Source organism: Pyrgilauda ruficollis, unplaced genomic scaffold (assembly GCF_017590135.1).
Source record: "Pyrgilauda ruficollis isolate IOZ18807 unplaced genomic scaffold, ASM1759013v1 scaffold31, whole genome shotgun sequence".
NCBI lineage: Eukaryota > Metazoa > Chordata > Aves > Passeriformes > Passeridae > Pyrgilauda > Pyrgilauda ruficollis.
In genome coordinates this window covers 566,203-584,140 of record NW_024524489.1, presented here as the reverse complement: position 1 = coordinate 584,140, position 17,938 = coordinate 566,203, and the positions used below count along the sequence as shown (strand labels likewise).

The following is a 17,938-nucleotide window of genomic DNA, read 5'->3' as shown; positions in this document are numbered from 1 at the left end:
ACCATAAAAGAAAAGCATATCAAGTTTTTCCTCTGTAGATTATGTTGCTTACACACAATCTTTTGTTGAGGGCTTAGTCTGGAAAAAGATTTATCCTCATGTGATCCTAAGTCTTGCAGCTGGCTCAGTATACTTCATGGAATAGCCACTGTTGTGACACACACGTCTTTTGTAAAGGTGTGGCTTTATAAGGCTTTCTTCACCCCAACACAAAACTCCTTCCTGGCAGATACATTATCCTTCTACTCTATATATATAGATATGAAGATGGCATTCAGTAATTAGCTAAGTCAGCAATGTTCTGAGTTGTGTGTAGAGGCAACAGGGAGTTCAGAATTTATGACCAGGACTATCACAGTGCCTAGTGTACTTCCTTCATGTTCTCCCATTCATTTGCCAAAGCGCACGTGAGACCTCAAACTGCTTCCACCCCAACGGGCACATACTGTTTTCCTTCTGATTTCTTGAAAGGATCATAATCTCTGTGTAATAATCTGTAATCCATTTGCCATGTCTCCCACAGACAGTTGTTATCTCTCAGATGAAGGAGGGGTCTCACGGGGGTGCTGATGGAGACCTGCACTGCAGAGTTCCATCCACCGAGATCATCAAGTCCAACCTTTGACCACTGTCACCCAGACCATGGCACTGAGTGCCACATCCAGTCTTTCCTTAAACACCTCCAGGGATGGTGACTCCACTGTGGTGGGTACCCCATGTGTGGAGATGCGAATCTTGACTCCATGTTTCAGAAGGCTGGTTTATTATATTATGACATATATTATATTAAAATGCTACATGAAAATTATACTAAAATAATAGAAAAGGCTTCATCAGAAGGCTGGAAAGAACAGGAATGGAATGCAATAACCAAGACTTGTGACTCTCAGAGTCCGATGCAGCTGCATCTGTGACTGGCCATTAATTAGAAACAGCCAACATGCACCAATCACAGCTGCACCTGTTGCATTTCACAGCAGCAGATAGTTATTGTTTACTTTTCTTTCCTGAGGCTCCTCAGCTTCTCAGGAGGAAAAAATCCTAGCAAAGGATTTTTCATAAAATATCATGGCTACACTCCACCACCTCCCTGGGCAGCCCATTCCAATGCTAAGCCTTTCCATGAAGAAATTCCTCCTAATGTCTAACCTGAATATGTCCAACCTCTTCATTCTCCAGGTAATTTTTCCTAAGCTCTTCCAATTTGCCAGATGGGGTTGTTAACAAACACTGTTCTGGGGCATCCAAAAATGACATCACATTCATTGTTCCAAATTTTTTGCTTCTAGATTCTTTCTAAGAGATTTATCTTGCTTCATCATTTCCTGAAGGACCAATTGAAGCAACTGATTCATTTCCCATTCCCTCTGAACCACTTCTGGTTCAGCAGCTCCCGGTGAGCCTTCGTGAGAGCTGCAAAGCAATAATGACCCTCTGAGGGTTGTCCTGACTTCAGGAGAAAAACATTCCAGCAGGTCTGGGCCCCACTGATCACTGCACTGGAGCCAAGGGAGCCTTGTCTGTCTGTGATGCCAGTTTAACATTGTGACTCACATCTGCAGCTGGGTAACTGAAGTTCTTGTTAACAGATCCCTCGGGGGCAATCAGAGCAAAACAACACTGAATGACCAGTGTGTGATTTTCATCTGCCAGCATAAAACTTCTGCTGGCTGCAGATGATTGTAAATAACAAAATAGTAGAGCATCAGTCAAGTCCTAGAAGGCATTGTGGGCAAGGAGCCCGTGAACAATCGTAAATGAAACTGCATCTCTGAAAGAAGGAGAAGCAAAGGGGCAATTTGCTGAACAGTAGCCATCAAAATAAAATCAAGCAGCAGTCAGAAATTATACTGTAAGATAAAACTGTGTTTCTGGCAGAGCTCTGTCATGGAGATTACCTAGGACAGTTCACAGCCTTCACATGTGCAACGAGGCTTTTCCTGGTTCTTAGTACAAGGTTGAGCAGCACACCATTCCTTGTGGGATCCTTCATTACCTGTGTCAGGAAGGGATCATCAAAGCTTTCCAGGAACCTCCTGGACTGTCTGTACTTTGCTGTGTTGCCTCTCCAGCTGTCAGTGTGATTAAAATCCCTCACAAGAGGGGAAAACCAGGACCTGTGCATTGAGGCTGCTTTGAGCATGCTGCATTGTGGCATCACAGTGGTGATGGAATAAGGAGGCTGTGTCCTGTGCAGGACACCCACTGCAGTCCGTAAGGGATGGGGGAATAGGAAAACCTGCTTGGCCTGGAGGAGGCAGAGCCACCCACAGCTCCCCTGGCCATCAGACTGGCCTGGGACAGTGTGACACAGAGCAGCACTGCAGGCAGGGGCAGTTCTTGAGCAGCTGACATCCCAGCTGCCCCTGGCCCAGCAGGCCAAGGACAAGGGAACAGCAAGGCTGTGGAGTGCAGCTGGGATGCTGGCCGAAGGCTTGGCAGGTCCGGAAATCCATGGCAGGATCCCCAGACTTGGTGAGGCAGAGGCAGACAGGTCAGCATATTCTCCCCCTCCCTGCCCACCCCGTGGGCCCGGGGACAACGGGCTCAGGTGGGGCTGTCCTCACAGGGCAGGCGGCAGCTGCCAGCATCGGCTACCATGATGGCCACCAGCACGCGGCTGAGTCCGAGCGGCTCAGGAAGGCCAGGCTGCGCGTGGAGAAGGCCATTAAGGTGAGGGGCTCGATTTCACAGTGCCCCGTGATGGCACATGCCCGCGTTTGTGCACCTGTGGCTCAGAGAGCCGAGCCAGAGCACTGGGGTGGGCAGGCTGAGCTCGCTGCTCTCCCGCAGGAGAAGAAGATCTTCACAGTGCACGGCCCTTACCCCGTCATCCGCCGGCTGCTGCGCGCCCGGGGCTGGGTGGAGAGGAAGCTGCCCCTCAATGGCAAGCAGCTGAAGCAGCAGCCTGGCGACCAAAGGAAACAGCAGCAGGAGAAGAGGGCAAGTGGTGGTGGTGATGAGCAGGGGGAGGCAGTGCTGAACCCGCGTGGTGGAGCACAGCCTTCCTCGGGCACCGCAGAGCCTCTGCAACAGCCATGCTGCACAGCACACGATAAGGAGAACAGGGAGGAAAGGGAAGATGAAGACAAGGAGGAAGACCAGGAGCAGTGCAGTGAGGACTCTGAAGACATCCATGACCTCATGGTTAGCTAAGAGGGCTAGGGCTGAGCTCTGCCACAGCTCCCCACGTCCTCCCCTGGGACCCTCAGGGGCAGGGCACAGCCTGGGGCGAGGGGATGGGGGCTCCCTGGCTCACCCTGGCCCACTCCCTCCTGCAGTCCTTCCTGGTGCAGGACCAGGTGCCAAACTTCCTCTGGACCATTCGCCTGAGCAGCGTTGACCAGGAGCTGCTGCCAAGGATTGAGGTGGTGAACCGCTATCCCCGGCTGGCTGCGCTTTGCACCAAGGTTGGAGCACGGGGGCCTCAGGGAGGGGGCACAAGGGGTGGAGGGGTCCAGAAGGGAACGACAAGCTTCTCTAAACAGGAGGGGCTGTGCCAAAACCTGCAAAACTTGTCCTGGTTTGAGCAAATCGACTTCAACACCTTTTTCCCCCGGTGCTACCGGCTGGGGTTCAGGGACGAGGAGGAAGCCTTCACCGGTGAGCGTGGGCTGCTGCCCTCCTGTCACCCCTCGTGCTCCAGTCTTCCCATGTCCTATGCAGGACTGGCTAGGGATGATGCTTGCCTCTTGCAGAGGATTTCTGCCTGACAGCAGCTCGCAGCCTTCTCAAACTGGCCCTGCAGAAGGTTGGGGACAGGCCGGTGAGGACAGAGCAGCCCCCAAAACCCGACGAGGTGCCAGGTGAGTGCACAGAGCTGGCTAAGTGGGGTGGAGGTGAGTTCAGGGTGTGTCTTAGGGCTGAGCTTGGTGGCTGAGCCTCTTGTCATGTCTGTGGCTTGGGATCCCTTACTCCATCCCCTGCCCTAGCTCCCAAGGCACCTGTCCCACAGGAAGGCTCAGTGCTTCAGCCCCAAGGCTGGCATAGGAGTCACGAATCTCACCCCATGCTGTCCACAGCAGGGCCGCACTCCCCCCTGTATCCCCAGCTGGTGGAGGAGGCCCTGAAGGTCTGTGAGCAGCACCTGGAAGTTCTGAGGCACCAGGACATCGACAGGAACACCCCATCGCCCTGCCGCACATGCATCGACTGGGACCGCTTCCTGCCGGAATACTACCGTGTGGCACAGTGGGTGCTGAGCGGGACGGGGGCAGGGGGACGGTGGCGGGGCCGGTGCTGACCCCCTGTGTCCCTCCACAGTGAGGGGACCGGGCTGGTGCTGGGCAGGGAGCAGCGGCAGCGGTGCCAGGACCTGCTGCAGCGCCTGGAGGAGAAGCTGCCTCAGCTCGCCATAGAGGGCAACCTCAACATCTGGATCGTCAAGCCCAGCGCCAAATCCCGCGGCAGGGGTAAGGCTGGGGGAAGCACGGGGCACAGACCTCCCCACGAAGAAGGGATCCCAGCATCCCTGTGTTGCCCAGGCATCGTGTGCGCGACGCGGCTGGAGGAGGTGCTGGAGCTGGCGCAGAGCTGCACGGGCCCCCCAGTGCAGGTGTGCGAGTGGGTGGTGCAGAAGTACGTGGAGCGGCCGCTGACCATCTTCAACACCAAATTCGACATCCGGCAGTGGTTCCTGGTGACTGACTGGAAGCCACTGACTGTCTGGTTCTACCGAGACTGCTACCTGCGCTTCTGCTCCCGGCCCTTCTCTCTGTGTCACCTGGAGCCGTGAGTGTCCCCCCCTCACCCCCGGCTCACACTGCCCAGCCCCCCAGCACCCCCTGACCCAGCCCCGCTCTCCCCGCCCCAGCGCCAGGCACCTCTGCAACGTCGCCATCCAGAAGCGGTACAAAACATCACAGCCGGACCCCCGCGTGCCCCCCGACAAGATCTGGTGCAACAAGCAGTTCCAGGCCCACCTGGCACGGCTGGGGCGGGCGAATGCTTGGCAGCGGGTGATGGTGCCCGGCATGAAGGCGGCGATCCTGAACGCCCTGCGCTGCACCCGGGACCAGGTGGGGTCCCGCAAGGGCAGCTTTGAGCTCTTCGGAGCTGACTTTCTCATCGGGGAGGACTTCCAGCCCTGGCTGCTGGAGATCAACTCCTGCCCCACCATGAGCCCCTCCTCAGCGGTGACGCGCCGGCTGTGCGCCAACGTCCAGCGGGACACGCTGCGCCTCGTGATCGACCGCAAGGACAACCCCACCTGCTCCATTGGTGCCTTTGAGCTCCTCTACAGGGAGGTAGGCTGGGGGCTGGGGACAGCCGCCCCCCAGGCACCCGCGCCCCCACTGCCCGTTGTGTCCCCCTGCAGGCAGCCGTGTCCTCATGTCTGACTGTGGGGCTGAAGCTGATGGTCACAGGCTGTTCCGTGAAGAAGCCCCAGCCAGCAAAGCATCGATCCAAGGACAAGCTCCCCACCACTGTACGCAGAACCCTCCAGCTCCCTGCACCCTCAGGTGACAGAGCCGCCAAGGTCCCCTGGTCCAGAGCGGCACAGGAAAAGCTGCCTCCTCTGGAGCCGCAGTGCACCTGCTGCCTGCCCAAGTCTAACCCTCCAGCACTGCCACAGCCCCCGGACTGCTCTGCTGGGAGCCAGGAGCTGCCATGGCTCCTTCACCTGGTTGGGCAGCCCGAGGAAGCTCAGCCCCTGATCAGTAGCTGTCCCATGGATAGAATGCCAGGACTACCAAGCCGGGGAGACCCCAGGAGCCCCTGGCGGCCCCCAGGCTACTCTGCTGGAGACCAGGAGCTGCCATGGCTCCTTCACCTGGTGGTCGGGCAGCCCAAGGAAGCTCAACCCCAGACAGCTTTGCTGCCGAACACCAGCTGTCCTCTGGATAGGGGACCTGTGCCACTGCCCCAGGGAACGACCAGAAGTCCCTGGCTACCTCCGGGTGCCAGGAGCCAGGAGCTGCCATGGCTCCTCCACCTGGCTGGGCAAGCCGAGGATGCCCAGCCTCAGTTAGCTCACACGCAGGAAGCTCAGCCCCCGATCAATAGCCGTCCCCTGGATAGGCTGCCCCCGCTCCAGGAAGCGCCCAGGAGGCCCTGGCGACCCCCAGGGCCTGGGAGCCGTGGATCGGCACAGCTCAGCCGGCCGGGTGGGCAGCCCCAGGCTGCTCGGTCCCGCAGAGTTCTGCCCCCGATCAAGGCCCGTCCCCCGGTGCGGGGGCCTGTGCCACAGCCCCGGGGGGCGCCCAGCAGACCCTGGCGACCCCCGGGCTGTGCACGGGTCCCTGCAGGAGTTCCTGCCAGGCCAGCGCGCCTGCCGGCGCTGTAACAGAGCACCGCACCCCAGCCCCTGCCGGGAGCAGAACACGCCAGCTCCCAAAGCGGGTGCAGGACACCTGGGACACAGAGACACCCCCACGAGGCGACAGCGTCCTGCCCGTCCTGGACGGGCTAACACAGCAGCACCCGGCTGCCTCCCACGGGAACGAGAGCCCATTGCTATGCCGCGGTAGCCACCTTAACCTGCACGCCTGCTTTAATAGACTTCCGTGAGAAGGAGCCTGGCTTGGACCTTCTGTGTTGGGAGATGTGGACACAGCTGGGGATGATGCTGCAGGCAGGACCTGGGGCTGCCAGGGCAGCTGCTCTGCTGGGCACAGACAGGAGGCAGGAAAAGCTGCCTCTGCTCCTGCCTGCCTGCGGTGGCCCCTGCCGGACAGAGCTGTGCCCGCGGTGACATTGCTGCAGCCCGGCACTGGGAAGCGGTCAGGCACGGAGTGCTGGGAGGGCTGGTGCCCCCTGACATGCCAGGGGGATGGCAGGAGGAATCCCATCCTGCGGGCGTGCCAAGAAAAGAAGTGGGTGCTTGAGCCTGGCAGCGGGTGGGGATTAATGGGCTGGCAAGCCCCTGTGGGCTCCTGGGACTGCTCGGATGTACAGGAAAGGACGGGGGGAGTGCAGTGGGGCCCTGGGGCAGCACCAGCTCCTGCAGGTTCCTTTTGTGTCAAGGTTACCCACCTTGTTACAGAATCCCAGAACGGGTCAGTTTGGAAGGAGCACAGTGGGTCATCTGGTGCCAGCTCCCTGCTGCAGCAGCGTGATCCCAGAGCACCGGCACGGGACTGTGTCCAGGCAGTTCTTGAGTGTCTCCAGGGAGGGACAGTCCTTAGTCTCTCTGGGTGATCTGTTCCACTCCAGTGTGGAGTGAGTTCTTCCTGACAGCTGGAACTGGCACTGCCAGGGCAGCTCCTGTGCTGACAGAGAGCAGACAGGATCTTGTGGCTCCCCAGTGCTTGTGCCCACCAGGCCTGTGCCTGCTGCTGCCCCAAGGATGGCTGGGCCAGGCCTCTCCTGGGCTGGGCAGGCATGGTACGTCAGCTGCAGAAAAAGGCTGGTGCTTCTGGCAGAGTTCTGACGTGGAGACTGGAGCTGGGAGAGTTCTCTGCTGTGAGAGCCAGCTCCTCAGGCCTCCTCTCTGCGAAAGTTCTTCCTCACTGGGGAACTCCTGCTGCATTAAGGTACAGACAGACCATTTTCTGCTGGCTGCCTTCATCAGGGCCACTGTGAACAAGTGGAAGAGAATCTGTATGCAAAGGGAAAATGAAACCTGGCCAGCAGCAGGGGCCATCTCCTGCATCAGTTTGGATCATGTGCCCATGTTGGTGAGTAGCTCCTGAAAAAGTTGTTTGGCAGAACAATAACTGAGGGGGGGACCATCTTCTGTTCCCCTAGGAAAGAAATCCTTATGGGCATCACCCTCATGCCTTCTCATCCCACCCAGAAGGGGCTGCAGATTCTCCCAGTCTTCACATGTTGTTCCACACAAAGAAAGGGAGAAGAGCTGACTTAATTGGCATTTTGATATCTACCACTCAGTCAGAAAACCCAGTGCTCAGAAAATGTTTTTGCATGACTGGTTAAGTCATTCAGATGCCAGTGGCCCAGAGGCAGGAGTTGGAGCAAACAGAGGGGCTTGGCTGAGTCAGAATGAATCTTTCAGGACTGTCCTCGAGGGTGGCAGTGAGGATGTATTTAGAAACTCTCCTTGTACATCAGAAGTGGAGTAGGAGAGTCTCTTGCATGAAGCAATGACAGCAGCACAGGAAGATTTTAGGGATGTGAGAGCAGGTGTCACAAGGAGAGTCAAAGGATGAAGCTCCAGAACTCAAATGACATCAGCAGAAATAAGGGTGTTGAACAAAGAGCTGGAAGTAAGCTGTGAGAGAGGGAAAGAAACTGTGCTAATGGACTGGTTATAGAAAAGCTGAGTGATCATTTGGTGGATGGTTTCAAAGGGGGCCAAGGGATAGTCAGAGAGAGAGACCTAGGTAATAGAGGGGAAAGTCTGCTCTCCCAAGTGACAGAGGCTTCTGGGAAGCTGAATCAGTTGTGTACCAGAAAGTGTACCGAGAACAAGGAAACGTGCAGGTAGGAGTTCAAACAGATTACTGCTGTAACTCAGTCTCTTGAGATGGGTAACACGAGCAAAAAATAAATCAAAGGGGGAAACCAGTGCAGAGAAGTTAAGCAGAGAGCAGCAACAAAAAAAGGAAAGGAAAGATGAACTCTGCACATGTACACAACCTAAGGCCAGAGGAGTTGTATGCTAGTGCTGGTTCACAGTCAGGCTGTCATCCAACCTTAGGCACACTTTGTGATTTGCCTTTGAAGTTCAAACACTTGTGAAGCCTCCAAGGATTGTTTCAATCTAGCAGAAGGACCTCGGGCTGACTGCTCTTGCTACCTCGGAGTGCTTCATGTCCTGCTGGGTTCGTGCACACCTGATTCCCTGTTTCATCCATGCCCCACCCAGGCAGCCCTCACACATCCACCCAAACCACAAACACACACAGTGAGTCCCTTCGTGCAGTTCCTTGTTCCCAAGGCTTCCCTAAGCCTCCCTGGAGTTTCCCCAGCCTGCCTCTGCTGTGGCTGTTCCAGGAGGAAGATGTGATCACAGTTACCTCGTGCTAGCAAACAGGACATCAAGTCATCGCTCTGATACCACAACAGCTTCAGTAAAAGGCACAAAATAACATATATATGAGAACAATCCCTCTCACCTCTGTCCTCAGATTAATCTTACAGGCATCCTACATCCAGTACGTGTATTTTGCCCAATTTATCATATATTTCACTAAGTATGTATTTCTGAGTGAAATACAAGAACCTGCTTTTTCTTCCCCATTTTAAACACATTTACCATTCAGTTGGGTTTTCCTGAAAGGCAGCTTGCAACACAAATGTTGTTCTAGTCCCAGTAATCTGTGCTCATACGCTAGTGGAAAACAGACAAAAATTCCACAAAGTGGAATTCTTGGGCTGCTCTAAGCACCGTGGAGCTAATAAATACATTTACAGCTTAGGACTTTTGAATGGCTCCTGAATAACCCAGCTTTATCAATTGTTTGAGACTGAATCCCAGGAAATTAAATTTAGCATTACTACTGCCACAAATCTCTTGCCATAGCTCCAAGGAACACCTCATTTATAATATTGAATCAGGGAAGACTTTCAGTAAGAGGAATTGTATTGACTTAAATGGGCTGGAGGAAGGAGGATTTCCTCATCCCTAAGTAATGGCTTCACTTCCTGCTCCCAAAATGAGCTTGACTGGGGCAAGTGTGTTGGCATTATAGGCCATGGAGACCTCATGGAAGAAGGCAGGGGAAAAAAATAAAACAAAGTGGCAGAGTATTTGCTGAGTGTGGCATTACAGAAGGATGGGGTGAATAAATCCTCTCCTACTAGCAGCAGTGCCTGTACAACCCAACAGCTGTTCTGTGGCACAGGGATGGCAGGGGAATCAAACACTCTGGAGCTGCTACAACTGCTACAGGCTGTGACATGCTGCCTACAGGAGAAACAGAGCCCAGGGACCCCCAAAGGCAGGAGAGCTGTAGAAACACAGAAAACAGTCTATAAACAGGAATCTGTTCGTTTTGTGCAATGCAGCTCCATGCAGCAATGCTAGCTGCTGACTAAGGATGCCAGAAGAAGCCTAGCACATCGTAGGAAATTGCTGTTGAGCTGTGCAACCATTACACAGGACAAACAGAAACATTCACAAGAGCCAGAAGTAGCTTCAAATTGCCTATTAATTCTGGATGCCTGTCAGCAATTGTTATCTGATGGGCCAGAGTGAGCGGGCATCTTCTACGGAGGAAAAAAAAAGAAATCAAATCTAACCATTACTTAAAAGCAATAGCTAAAGAATCATTTCATCATGACTTTCATCCCCTTTGCCTTTTAGCCCCCCTTCACAATGGCTGGTTCCTCCTGGCAGCACTCCCCTCTCAGCTTGCTGGAGCTCCTGGCCCCGTTCTTCCCCCACCACTGACCCTGTCCCAGCCGAGGGGGTCGCGCTGTGAAGGTGCAGGGTCCCCTCCCAGCTGTGAATTGCCAGCAGCTGGGGGCATCCCCTCCCAGCCTGAACACTCAGTGCTTCCTCCTTGTCACCGTGTGGCTCTGAAAGCTTTAAAGCTTTCCTGGCTGAACAGATTTGAATTTATTGGTAAACAAGGAATATCCACCTTCTGACAGTCAGACCTGTGTGCGCTGACAGGCACCATCCGCGTTTGAAACACTGATTTGCATCTTTGTGTAAATGAGTTTGCTGGGGCCAGGCTTGTGCAGTGTGCTTTCAGTGTGGGAGGAAGCTTTACCTGAATGTAAAAATATTCGGTGAAAATGAATTTCAGAGATGCATGTTGCTCTGCTTACAGAAACCAATTTTAATGTGACCCTTCAGCAGTGACAGCAGGATCTCAAAAATGCTGAAATATGTAATTTTAAATAAAATTTTCATGGGGTATGTAATCAAAACTTTAAAACTGACCATTTTCTGTCAGGCTCAAGATAGGGTTATAAATTAAAAAAAATCAAAAACCCAAAAAGAAAGAAACAAACAAAAAACCAAAACCAAACCCAAAAAAGAAAACAAACAAATAAAAACCCCTTCATGCTTAATATCTCTGTTCTAACAGATTTTTGAGACTTACCATCAATAGTTTTCACTAGAATGAATAACAGCAAATCTGTGGGCTTTGGGCAGTTCTGTTTCCTTGAGTCTATTGGCATGCTTACCCAGTCAGGGAAGACAAACAATTGCTCGTGACAGCTCTGACCCATCCCCACCAAACGCCTGGGCTGCAAGGCTGAATGTTAGCTGCTGCCTGTTCACAGGGAGTGCTTGCAGGGCTTGGGAGAGGCTGCATCTCTCCAAACGGTGACAGAAGAGTGGCTTTGGTGTAAAGCCCCACTGAGGAGCTCTTTTTGCTTTGGTCCTACTGCTAGCTGGGAAGCCTTGGGGTGCCATTACACATGTGCTGGGAGCAGGGTAAGGCCAGATCCTTGCTAGACTCCTAGATTTAAAATCCTGCCTGAACCCTCAGAAGAGTTTTCTGAGGTGTCATGAACACCATTCAACCCCCCACACCTCCCAGTTTGTTTATCTCACACTCTGCCTGGGGGCCTGGCTTGGTACCATGTAAAACATGCCTGAGGGACTCTCCACAACCTTGTCTTTAGTTTATCCTCAGCCACTGACATTTACAGTCTCAAACTCAGCTGCAGCAAGAAACTGTGGGAAGGGGGTCCTGAGTCCAGTTCTGGTATGGAGCTCCTGACCCAACATCTGCTTGGGAATCTTGTGTTAAAGGGGCACTAGAATAAAAAACAACAACTAGGCAGGTCAAGCTTTAGTACCACACCTCATCAGCTGCCTCTCCTTCATGCTTTGAAGGGCTGCCCATTCACTCCCTGCAGCTCCCTTCCTTCTTATCAGAAGCACTGCAAAGGCCTCCTAAGAGCGTGGAGGAAGGAGGAGGAAGGATGGCACCCTGGCAAACACCATTATGACACAACAATGCAAAAAGACCAATCTCCTTTCTTTAGTAGTAAAAAAATGTCTTCTAATTCCAAAAGGCTTACGCTACAGCAGCTGAGACATCAGTACTGTTTCACTGGGTTCTCTGCTCAGGGTCCTGACAACATTCAGACATTTGCCTGGAAGCAATAAACTAAGCCAAAGAAATTACAGCACAAGTGAAAGGCTCAATTGAAATTCACATCCAAACAGGCAAGACACAGTGCCAAGGCAGTCAGCAGCCTGGTGGATATTTTAGGCTATTTAATCCTTCAAGTATATGCCAAATATCTACCTGCAAGTCCTCAGCAGGCAGCTTTGCTTCAGTGAGGGGTTCACTCCAAAGGAAGGTAAGTGTTGGCGCCTTCCTTCCACTGGATCTTCTAATAACATCAAGTTAAACAAATATTTAATACTAATAAATGCAATACAACACAAATAACTGGATCCCTAAGAATCCTGTTTTGGGGAGGCTCCCCGATCCATAAAGCTGAATTACTTTGTGAGGAAATCACCTGTGTTTGAGGTCTGCTCCTGGGGGCTGGGGCACGGTGCAGGTGATGGCACAGGGGGCAAAGGGGCAGTTTGCCCTCATGCCATGAATAAAAGTCACTCTCAGGGGAAAGATCCCTCCACAAGGCTTTTGGCTCGGCTGAGCGAGAGGGACCCAGCGTTTTGCACGCTCTGTTTTCTTCCCAGCCCAGAGCAGGACTTGGGGCACAGCTGTCAATCTGAGCTGCTTTTCGCCTTCCTTGCGAATATTTGTCCGCTGCATTTTCCCTGTGGCAGGCAGCTGACAGCAGACAGGCCCCGGTGCAGAGCACGGCCGGAAGGACAGAGCTCTGTTTGCATCCCTCCAGGTGCAGCAGGGTGCAGGGCCGAGCCCCGGGGGCCGCGCAGCAGCACCGCAGGCTGCTCACCATCGCTTGGACGAGGGTTTCTGCCCGGCTCCGGCCGCTGCTGCAGGGTTTTCGCAGCAGTTTTCTTCCGATCTCTGCTGCCCTCTGGTGATGCGCAGCCGAGGCAGAGACCAGAGCCCTCCTGAGCAGCCAAAGCCTCGGTCTTTTGCAGCAAAATCTCACTCTCAGCCTCATTAAAACCCCAGCGTAGGCACAGCGGGTTTGATTCTTCTTTGTCCCCAACACAAACCCTAAAGTCACTCGGTGAAGGATTTCTTGTCTAATAACACCACGGGGAATTCACTGAGAAGTTAATTTGTCCTTATTACCTCACGTCAGGTAAATACTGGTTTAATTAAAAAAAAAGGTAGGATGAGGGTTAAAGACACTTGAATTTCTCTCTGCATCAGGAGCCATTCTGGGAAATTTAGCCCTGCTCCATCCACTGCTGCTTACAACCCCACATTTAGATCAGGCATCTATTTTCCATCACCAGCTCAGGGAAGGGTTACCTCTGACAGGGTCTTGCCCAGATCCTGTGCAGAGCTCTGGGGAAAAACCCAGGGGAGGATATTCTCTAATCCCTACCAGATGCAATTTCCAAATAAGTTAAGACAAAAGCTGCCTTTCTTATAGAGATAAACACTGTGGCAAGCGAGCAGGGATGGACCCAGACTGCTGCATATTCCAACAGGCTTCCTTTTCTCCCGAGCTCCGCTGTTCCCATCACCTGCTGCAAAACAGATCTTTAAACCATGCACAGACTGCTCTGCCTCTGCTGCATGTGCTCAGACCAGTTGAGAGGAGAGGAAAAAAGCCCCATTAGGCAGGCTCCTGGCTGAAGAGGTAGATCTGCTTCAAGCCTGCTCCTCCGCTGCCTCTCAGCATCCTCCTGGACAATCTCCATGGCTCAGTGCTGCTCCGCAGGGCCCAGAGGGAAATGCTTCCCTAAAGCACCTGTCAGAGAGCTGAAAATTGCCAGCAGGCTGTTCCTATGCCACTTCACTTGGTCACGGTAGGGAGGCAATGCAGCCCTGTGGACAACACACCGACCCAGAAATCCAGCCCCTTGTTTCTCTGCTGCATCTCCAGGAACGAGCGCTCCGTTCCTCGATGCTTGAATTTCCACCTCTGCAAAGCGAGGGCATCTTTTCCCCCACAAAGCAGCGTGAGAGCTGTCGGTAACAAGATTTATGATTATTGAGGAGTGATTTAGTACAGCTTTTAGATCCTGCTCCATTGATTTTGCTTCACAGACTCGGTGGCTCCTGCCGCTATTACCAGTTAACAAGCGCCGGCCCTCCGGTACCTCCTGGCCGTGGTGTTTGTGGAGGAGGATGCTGGCACTCAGAGCTGCTCAGAGAGCCATGGTCACCAGGAGATTTACGGTCCAAATTAAAGCTTGGATATAACCTTGTTTCTTTCTTTTTGTATTACCCCTTTGGACAGGGTGCTTGCAACAAGCATAAACCACAGCCACCAGTATCATGTTTAACTCATGTGATACTTAAGAGGGTGAAACAGCTTTCTGTGATAAGCCCTGTGAAAAGTAAGTGGTGAATGTAGATCCTAAAGTAGGTTACTGCTCATCAGTCCTGCTGTTTCTGTGACTTGTGGCCAGTTCAACACCCCTTGTGAGCTCTGCTGCCCTGTGCTGCCCTGCTCTGCAGTCCCAGGGAAGTGATGGATTACAGTGGAGGGTTTCTCTGAGCTGATGTGTATTTTGATCCATAATGAGTCATTTTAAACAACTGTGCTGCAGAGCAAAGGGAGGTGCCTTGTCCAGGTCACGGTGTTTGGGTTTAGGTGAGGAGGTGGGTTAATAGCAGGTAAATTAACTTTCTGCCTTCAAAACTGTTCTAGGTTGCATTATTTGGATAGCAACAAGCAATTTTCCCCTTAGTAAAATCTATACCGTTTGGCTTAGTGGGATTAACAACTAATAATTCAAAAAAATTAAAAAGCAAGCCAATGTGGCAGAAGCAGACTGCCTGATCATCCTTTGTGTGTGGATGTGTCTGAGCACAGGAGGGAACAAAGACCTGAGTCACCGAAGGGGAAGGTCTCAGGAAGCCCACGTCAACATCAAATCATTCAGCAGCACTTCTGCTTTGTTTATGCAGTTGTCATTTGGCCACAGCCACAAAACCAAGTCTCCCTTCAAGTAGCTGAGCTGCCAGTTTGTGGTCCACTATGAAACAGCCCAAACTCAGGGTGAGTGCTGCCTGTGCTTTGCCTCCCTGGTCCCCCATATCTGAATTAAGCCGGGTAGGTTGGGAGGCAATGCTGCAGGATTTTCCATTTCCTAGTCCTAGCAGAGACAGCAAGCCACCCCCAAACAGATCATCCTACCCTACTGCTGCTTTAAAACCCAAATCAAAACCCAAGCAGGTCAGTACTCCGTTTAGACCCAAAAGCCAGGTTTTCATTCAAACACTTTTGTTTTACTCCAACTCCCATTCAAAAAGCCACACTGGACAGACAGTGTCTGCAGACAGGAGACATGAAAATGCCTTCGCCGTGAGGGGAGTTTGTGGACATTGGAGCCTCTCTACAGCACCACTGGGCCCTTTGCTGTTGAGGATGCAAATAATCGTCACTGCACTGCACTGACAGATTTGGATTTTCATTTACTTGGAGAGAATGGCCAGTCCTTAATAAGGTAATTAAAGGTCCTCTTTAATAAACCAGCACGAGACATTTTATGTCTCCTGGCTAGTGCCCAGTGTAGCCGAAGTTCAGCTAAACACGCTGACAAAGGAACATCCGTTGTACCTAATGTTTATTGACCGGTTCTGAAAGGGTCGGCCGCTGCGGGGATCCTCCTGAGAGCTCGCTGCTGGGGCTGGCTCCGCGGCTCGGCTCGCTGATCCCTGCCGGCGTTCGGGAGCGCTTCCAGCCGCGCGTCCCCAGCCAGAGACCGCAGCTCCCGCAGCTCCCGCAGCTCCCCGCTCCCATCCCGTACTGCGGCAGCGCCGGCAGCTCAGAGGGAGCCAGCCCGCCTGGAACCGCTCAGAAAGGCCGGGCTCATCGCCGCTCAAACAGCGCTCCTCCTTAGGTCTGCGCTAATTAATCTATCACAGGGGCTGTCGGCAGCACACGCTCATTGACCGCCAGCCCGCCGGAGAGGGGCTGGGGGAGCTGTGATGCTGGAGCTGCTTGCTTTATTTAACTCCAGATCTTTTTGCCTCCCTACAGCAGCAGCCTTCTGCCTGCGCCTCTCTGACGCTCTCTGTCACAGCCCCAGGCACCACAACAACTTTGATTTCTTAAAGACAGACACAAACTAGATTTGTGCTGAATTATTTTTACCCATAGATATCACAGATGTGAAGACAGTATAAGGAGCGAGAGTGTTTTAACAAAACCAACCTGCCACACCTCAGCCCCAGCATTTCAGGATGCCTGTGAATAATCTGGAGATTTCAGGTGAACCAAAAGGCTGTTAAATTGTACCCATGAGGATCGCTTTCAGAATTTCTAGTGTAGCCGGATTCCAAAAGCACAGTGGCCTCTCACCTGCTGTCATTTTTGCTGGAAAACAGTCTCTCAGTTTCTGCTACCTGCTGTCATCCTTCTTTTGGTTTTGCTTTATCCCTCATGCCCTCTGCCTCATCACAACAAGTGAAATCTCTGTGGCCTGCCTTGTTTCAGCTCTTTTCTACATCTCTCCAAGCCTGCACCTCATCCTGGCTGCCCCTTCCCGGACAGCCACCGCACTGGTTTTCTCCTGTGCTCTAAGTGGTGTTTCTGCTACATCACTTCCAGCTCCGTGCACTTCTCCCTCTTGCATCTGACTCTTCCTCCCCGTGGTTATCTTCTGGTTTTGGCCCTCCTTTCACTAAAACTGGCAATATTCCTGCACTGGAGGAAGCGCTCAGCACAGTCCTTGGGCATGGTTTTGAATTCCCGTTGCTCACAGAGTCTCCTTCAGTTACCCAAAAGGGAGCTCAGCAGATAAGTTTTCAGCTGCCAGAGAGCAAAAGTCCTCGGGAGGATTCTCTATTTCTGTCCAGAGCTTCTCCATTGCTACAACCACATACCCAGATCATATATCCTAATATTTTTCCACGGGAAAAGTCAGCCAGAACCTTGTGACTTTCAAAAAGCAATAACTTATTATCTCACTGTTGCAACCAGGAATGCCTCGAGGAAACTTGTACTTCTGAATGCAGCCAGGGCACCTGCAAAGATTTCTTGTTGGCAGGATTCAAATCTGCACTTGTGCTGCCAAAATGCAAACGCCACTGTGAGCCAGCTGAGAGCACACTGGTAGTTCCAACCCTCTAAACAATCCAGATGTGTGATTGACCGGCGTTGCCCACTGTGTACCTTGGGTTTACAGCTGCAGATCAGAGCAGCAGGACGTGCCTGGAGCGCGTGTCAACACCAACCTACACACGTTTGGCAGGGGCTGCTGGCACACAGGAGGAAGCGGGTTTGACAATTGCCACCACGCAGTATTTCTGAAAAGCCAAACGCCACATACAGCATTTCCTTGGGGAGTGTAGGAGCTCTGATCCTTACAGCCCCACAAAGCACGGAGAGCAGCAAAACCACCCATCACTGCTGGTGCAAGGTGCTACAGCCACTTTGACCCGCTGCTCTTCTTTCCCAGCTCTGGGTCTGGCCGTGCTCTGCAAACATGAGGGAGCACAGTGCCCCAAGGCCAAAACATCAGCACAGAGTGAAATGACCATGGCTTCCTGCTTCCAAGGAAGCTCAAGACTCCCACTGTAGTAGGGGTGGTGGCTCCCAAAGGTCTGTGATCTGCAGGACCAGACCAGTTCCATTACAGGGCTCAAGCTGGTTAGATTTGACCCCTCCTGCTCTCACTTGCTGCAGTTGCCAAGATCTGTCTCCACTTTGTGCCCAGCATGAGAAGACAAGGACACTCACCTCTGGGAGCTCAAGTCACCCCCGTGGCCAGCACGGTGCAGGTGCCAGGCTGGAGTGGGTGGCAGAGTGTGGCAAACCACACACAAGGACTTGGCAAGCCATGAGAGCACGGTAACTTTAGCTGGAAATTGCAACCTGCCTTGCAGTGGAAGAATATCTGCCATGAGCATTTTCCAGAGCCCTGGATCTCCACTCTTCTGCACTGACACCCTCTCCAGCACATGCAGTGATTGCTACCACAGGGGAAAGTGCACCTCTGCAATCACCCCCGTATGCCTGAGCTTCACCTCCCTTTAGGGAAGGTGTGATCCCAAGG

At 52.8% G+C, this 17,938-nt stretch overlaps 1 protein-coding gene across 1 annotated transcript in view; it reads left to right on the top strand.

The window, feature by feature from the left end:
* The first annotated feature begins 2,454 nt into the window (after positions 1-2,454).
* The window catches only part of LOC121357005 (tubulin monoglycylase TTLL3-like), a 48,008-nt gene continuing 32,524 nt past the window's right edge, over positions 2,455-17,938 (top strand). Inside the window, exons 1-12 of the mRNA XM_041473924.1 lie at positions 2,455-2,494; positions 2,570-2,673; positions 2,794-3,147; positions 3,282-3,410; positions 3,489-3,603; positions 3,699-3,806; positions 3,850-3,852; positions 4,026-4,191; positions 4,264-4,412; positions 4,485-4,731; positions 4,814-5,246; positions 5,318-5,428. Of these exons, the coding sequence (XP_041329858.1) occupies positions 2,455-2,494; positions 2,570-2,673; positions 2,794-3,147; positions 3,282-3,410; positions 3,489-3,603; positions 3,699-3,806; positions 3,850-3,852; positions 4,026-4,191; positions 4,264-4,412; positions 4,485-4,731; positions 4,814-5,246; positions 5,318-5,428 (1,959 nt within the window). The remainder of the gene's footprint in view (positions 2,495-2,569; positions 2,674-2,793; positions 3,148-3,281; positions 3,411-3,488; positions 3,604-3,698; positions 3,807-3,849; positions 3,853-4,025; positions 4,192-4,263; positions 4,413-4,484; positions 4,732-4,813; positions 5,247-5,317; positions 5,429-17,938) is intronic.